At 34.0% G+C, this 5,000-nt stretch overlaps 1 protein-coding gene and 2 non-coding genes across 3 annotated transcripts in view; all 3 read right to left on the bottom strand.

Moving 5' to 3' along the window:
• Positions 1 to 933: 933 nt before the first annotated feature.
• On the bottom strand, positions 934 to 1,007 carry TRNAW-CCA (transfer RNA tryptophan (anticodon CCA)). The gene has a single exon. It is a non-coding gene; the product is annotated as a tRNA-Trp (tRNA).
• A 165-nt stretch (positions 1,008 to 1,172) lies between these two features.
• On the bottom strand, positions 1,173 to 1,246 carry TRNAP-UGG (transfer RNA proline (anticodon UGG)). Its single transcript has one exon. It is a non-coding gene; the product is annotated as a tRNA-Pro (tRNA).
• Positions 1,247 to 3,589: 2,343 nt separating this feature from the next.
• The window catches only part of LOC145166606 (ATP-dependent Clp protease proteolytic subunit-like), a 3,043-nt gene continuing 1,632 nt past the window's right edge, over positions 3,590 to 5,000 (bottom strand). Inside the window, exon 3 of the mRNA XM_079085627.1 lies at positions 3,590 to 4,712. Within this exon, the coding sequence (XP_078941753.1) occupies positions 4,487 to 4,712 (226 nt within the window). The 3' untranslated portion in view covers positions 3,590 to 4,486. The remainder of the gene's footprint in view (positions 4,713 to 5,000) is intronic.

Genomic DNA, 5,000 nt, shown 5'->3' with positions numbered 1-5,000 from the left:
AAAGTTTTATAAGATTACTGTTCGCTCTAAAATATAAAATTTATTCGATACAATAAAAAAAAAGAAATGATAAAAAGAGGAATAATTTAATAATTTCATTCCATAATGATTCGAAAAGACTTTCATTTTAAAACGAAATTAAATGACCCAGTTCTTATTATTCGTTTCTAAGTTGAGTTGAAAAATTATCCAAGAATGAATTCGCTGATTGGCGGTATGGGTAGATGTTACAGATGATTAATCCATTTTTTTTATACAGTTGTGACTTTCTCCTTGTTAGTGTTGTCTATAATGATAGATCAATCAAAACCTTTCAATTGGACTTATTCTTTCAATTGGTATTTTTTTTATCTCCTATTTTGCAAAAAAGGAAACTCAGGTAAGTGCTTTTTTATAAACATATGTATAAAAAGAACATATTTCATTTAGCTCCTTCATGCTTACCATAACTAGTTATTTCGGTTTTCTACTGACGACTTTAACTATAACCTCAGCTCTATTTATTGGTCTAAGCAAGATACGACTGATTTGAAATTCATTGCACAATTCATAAAAGGAAATCTTTCCGCGAACTTCTGTGTATTTATAGTTACTTACCGTGTCCATTGCCAATTCTTGGTCATTGAGATTCATGGTAATTCAGATTAATATTTAGGTATAGATATTACCTCTTTTTTCTCCTTTCAAACAAATTGAAATGATTGAAGTTTTCCTATTTGGAATCGTGTTAGGTCTAATTCCTATTACTTTGGCTGGATTATTTGTAACTGCATATTTACAATACAGGCGTGGCGATCAGTTGGACCTTTGATTAGATTAATTAACATCTCTTTTTTTGATTGACCTCCTCCTTTCTTTAATATCCAGGAGGTCAAATTCAGATTGTCGTTCCAGTTAGTGCTTCAACCGAATTCGATCGAAGAAGATCCGAATCACGCTCTGTAGGATTTGAACCTACGACATCGGGTTTTGGAGACCCACGTTCTACCGAACTGAACTAAGAGCGCTTTCTTATCATAAAAGATAAGACTGTAAATAAAAGGATTGGCCCCAATACATCTTGTATGCATACACTATAATAGTATCATAACAATGAAAGATTCTATATGATATGTCCAATGTGAATTGATCTCAAAAAATCCCTCGTTACTGCTCAAAGGAGCAGTAATATGTAGGGATGACAGGATTTGAACCCGTGACATTTTGTACCCAAAACAAACGCGCTACCAAGCTGCGCTACATCCCTTCCATTGGTCTACAGTGTCATTGTAGAGAGTTCTTGTCTTGTTTTCCACATTGTTATCTCCTCTACTAAAATCTAGAATTTTTATGTCTATTTCATCTTTTTGTTCTCATTTAACATATAATAATAGTAAAATACTTCTATCTATAAGAAAAATAGAATGGAACCCCTAGGAAAAATAAATGAGTTGGGGGAATATTGGGGAAGAAAGGACGTTTTTTTCTGTATTTAACAAAAAGTCAATCTTATTTACTGGATGATTGTACATTTCAATATGTTTATGTATTACAATAAAATGAAGGAGGTTTTTCAATGCGAGATCTAAAAACATATCTTTCCGTAGCACCGGTATTAAGTACTCTATGGTTCGGTTCTTTGGCAGGTTTATTGATAGAGATTAATCGTTTTTTCCCGGATGCGTTGACGTTCCCCTTTTTTTCATTCTAGTTATTGACGTAGGAAGGAATAAAGAAGATTAGAGATACAATTAAATACCAGCCCCCCCTTCTTTTCTCTTTTTTCCCTTTAAAAAATTTTAGAATAAGGGAGGAAAGAGAAAGAATAAAAGTGCATTCAACAGCTGCGAGACTCGGGTTCAGGTTGGAATTAAATTCATATGAAATTTCTATGTATTCAATTTCTATGGAAGTAGAATACAAACTGTGGTTCTAGGGAAAGAGTATTATATAAGATACTTATATGAAATACTGTACTGTGATTTGAAATCTAGTTTAGAAATCTTTCTATCTTATTTGCTATATTGATTGTAGTGAAATATTGCATAAGAGGATAGTAAGTTACAAATTCTATTTTGTTTTTTCCTTCCTTTCTTCTTTTTCGTTTCGGATTGAAAGAGGAAGAGTTGAGTAAATGAAAAATCCAAAGGAGGTTCATGGCCAAGGGTAAAGATGTGCGAATACCGGTTCTTTTGGAATGTACCGCTTGTGTTCGAAACGGTGTTAATGTTAATAATGCATCAACGGGCATTTCCAGATATATTACTCAAAAGAACCGGCACAATATGCCTAATCGATTGGAGTTGCGAAAATTTTGTCCATATTGTTACAAACATACGATTCACGGGGAGGTAAAGAAATAGATCGAACCGAGCACCTGCGCCCTTATCTATCTTACAAGGAAAGGGAAAAAATGACATTATATATATAACATATTTAACATAGTTAAAGATAATTATAAACAAACCAAATCCTATTTTTTATTCTAATTAGAGATACGGCTGAAATAGGATTTTAGGGATAAGAAATAAACTAACCAAACCATGGATAAATCCAAGCGAACTTTTCTTAAATCCAAGCGATCTTTTCGTAGGCGTTTGCCCCCGATCCAATCGGGGGATCGAATTGATTATAAAAACATGAGTTTAATTAGTCGATTTATTAGTGAACAGGGAAAAATATTATCTAGACGAGTGAATAGATTGACCTTGAAACAACAACGATTAATTACTATTGCTATAAAACAAGCTCGTATTTTATCTTTGTTACCTTTTCTTAATAATGAGAAACAATTTGAAAGAACCGAGTCGACCACTAGAACTCCTAGTCTTAGAGCCAGAAAAAGATAGGTTTACTCTTTATTCACTTGAATTCGAATTCCCATCCGAACTCAAACGGGGATTGATATTTTGTTGGAAAAATCCAAGAATCCGGATTGAATTCTCGTGTCGTAAGAAAACAAATAATAATCTGGGAAGAATAAATTTTTTTATTTAACTTGTTGATTCATATTTATTTTGACTACTTTCTCATATTTTATCATATTCTATTCATTTTTATTCGACCTTCCCGGAGTTCATTCTCCGGGCAACTCCGTTTAACCGGTCGATTCCTTCCAACCTACTTCTTTTATGATCTCATTGGAAATCATATAAAGACAATTCCTATTTGATATAGCTATTTGTGCAAGTATTTTACGATTAAGAAGCAACTGTCTCTTGTACAGACCATTTATTAATCTACTATAACTATAGCATACCCCCCTTTCACGAATTGTTGCATTTATTCGAGTGATCCACAAACGACGAAAATTGATTTTTTGCTTATCCCTATCCCGATGAGCCGAAACCAAAGCTCTTATTTTTTGTTGAGTAATAGTTCGAGTAAGTCTTGAATGAGCCCCCCGAAAGCTTGATGCAAATAAACGAATTTTTGTTCTACGTCTCCGAGCGATATATCCCCGTCTAATTCTGGTCATTGAATAAATGAAACTTTCACGAATAACTAATAGATTTCCTTTCTTTCGGTTATTCTTTTGCCCCTTTCCTAGTATATTAATAACAGAACGGATTTTTCCAATGTATAAACTAAAAATTCCAACGGCTTTGGCTACTATAACCTTCCCAACCACGATTTTTTCTTTTTTTATAGGCGTTTCGCCTCGAAATACGAAATTGTACTAGACTAGGTATTAAAAATAAATAAAAAAAATAGCAATGATAAAGAAATAGTGGATTCCATCGTTTCTATGGTTACTTCTTAAACGGTGAGGTCTTCTCTATACACCGGAGCCTTTACTTCATTTAATCAATGTTATTGCTAACTTGTATAGTTCACATTCTTCGGCTCTACCCATGAATTATCCAGTAATAGGTCTTTCACAACGAGCTCTACCTATAAAGTAAGGGTATTTAATTATGAAGGTTGGCTGGGTAGCTGACCCTGTTAGTCCGTTCTTGCAAGAGGGGTCTATATTAACTAAGATTTCCTCCGCTTAATGGATAACCATTTGCTACCAATGGAGAATTCCTTCTCATCTTGAATTGAGGTGAGTGGATTTACACCAATAGAAACCATAAATTTCATACACAATAAAAGGGATATGCTCCATTTTCTTATTTTTAGATAGGAAATGTAGTTCGTTTTCCGTTCTATCCTATTTGATCATTGATATTCGAACATGGTTCTCTTTCCTTTGTTCTAGTTCATGATCTGAACGAGTCGCACATACACCCTAGTACATGTTCCTCGACGCTGAGGGCATCCCCGAAGCGCGGGGGATTTTGTGACATTTCTAATTGGCTGTCTTGTATTTCTAATAAGTTGTTTAATCGTTGGCATGTTGAATCATATACATAATGGACTGGTTTAGATCGATCCTAACCGCATGATTATGAATTCCTTTTATTGAATAGAATAGTAAATAAAAGTCATAATATATTAATATGAAACTCGGCAGGGGTAATTTCAAATCACGAATTGATGCAAAATCAAGGCTATGCTATTGTCATTCAACCGCTACAAGATCAACAATTCCATAAGCTTGGGCCTCTGTTGCTGACATAAAAACATCTCTTTCCATGTCTTCGGAGACAACCCATAGGGGTTTGCCCGTTCTTTGTACATAAACCCTTGTCAGGGTTTCACGTAGTTTCAGCAGTTCTCCCACTTCCAGGATAAATTCTCCCGTTGCTACTTCAGAAAAAGAACCAGCAGGTTGATGGATCATTACCCTGATGATATAAGAAAATAAAAGGTTTCTTTATTTCGCATGATAAAGGGAAGATAAAACAAAGATAAAATAATAACAAGAAAAAAAAGAGAGAATCGAACAACCGTACGGGCATTATGCATTGCATACGGCTCTACAATAAAATTGACCCTTACCTTACATCAAATAAAGAAAAAATAGGATCGATCAGACCCCGATCGGTAAATGATCAACTTACCACCCTTCCTTTCGGAGGAATTCAAAAATACTATGATGGCTCCGTTGCTTTATATATTTATTTTATTATATT

Source organism: Lactuca virosa, chromosome 3 (assembly GCF_052849685.1).
Source record: "Lactuca virosa cultivar CGN04683 chromosome 3, Lactuca_virosa_CGN04683_v6, whole genome shotgun sequence".
In the NCBI taxonomy this organism is placed as follows: Eukaryota; Viridiplantae; Streptophyta; class Magnoliopsida; order Asterales; family Asteraceae; genus Lactuca; species Lactuca virosa.
Note: the sequence above shows the minus strand (reverse complement) of the source record. Positions and strands in the feature narration are given on the sequence as shown.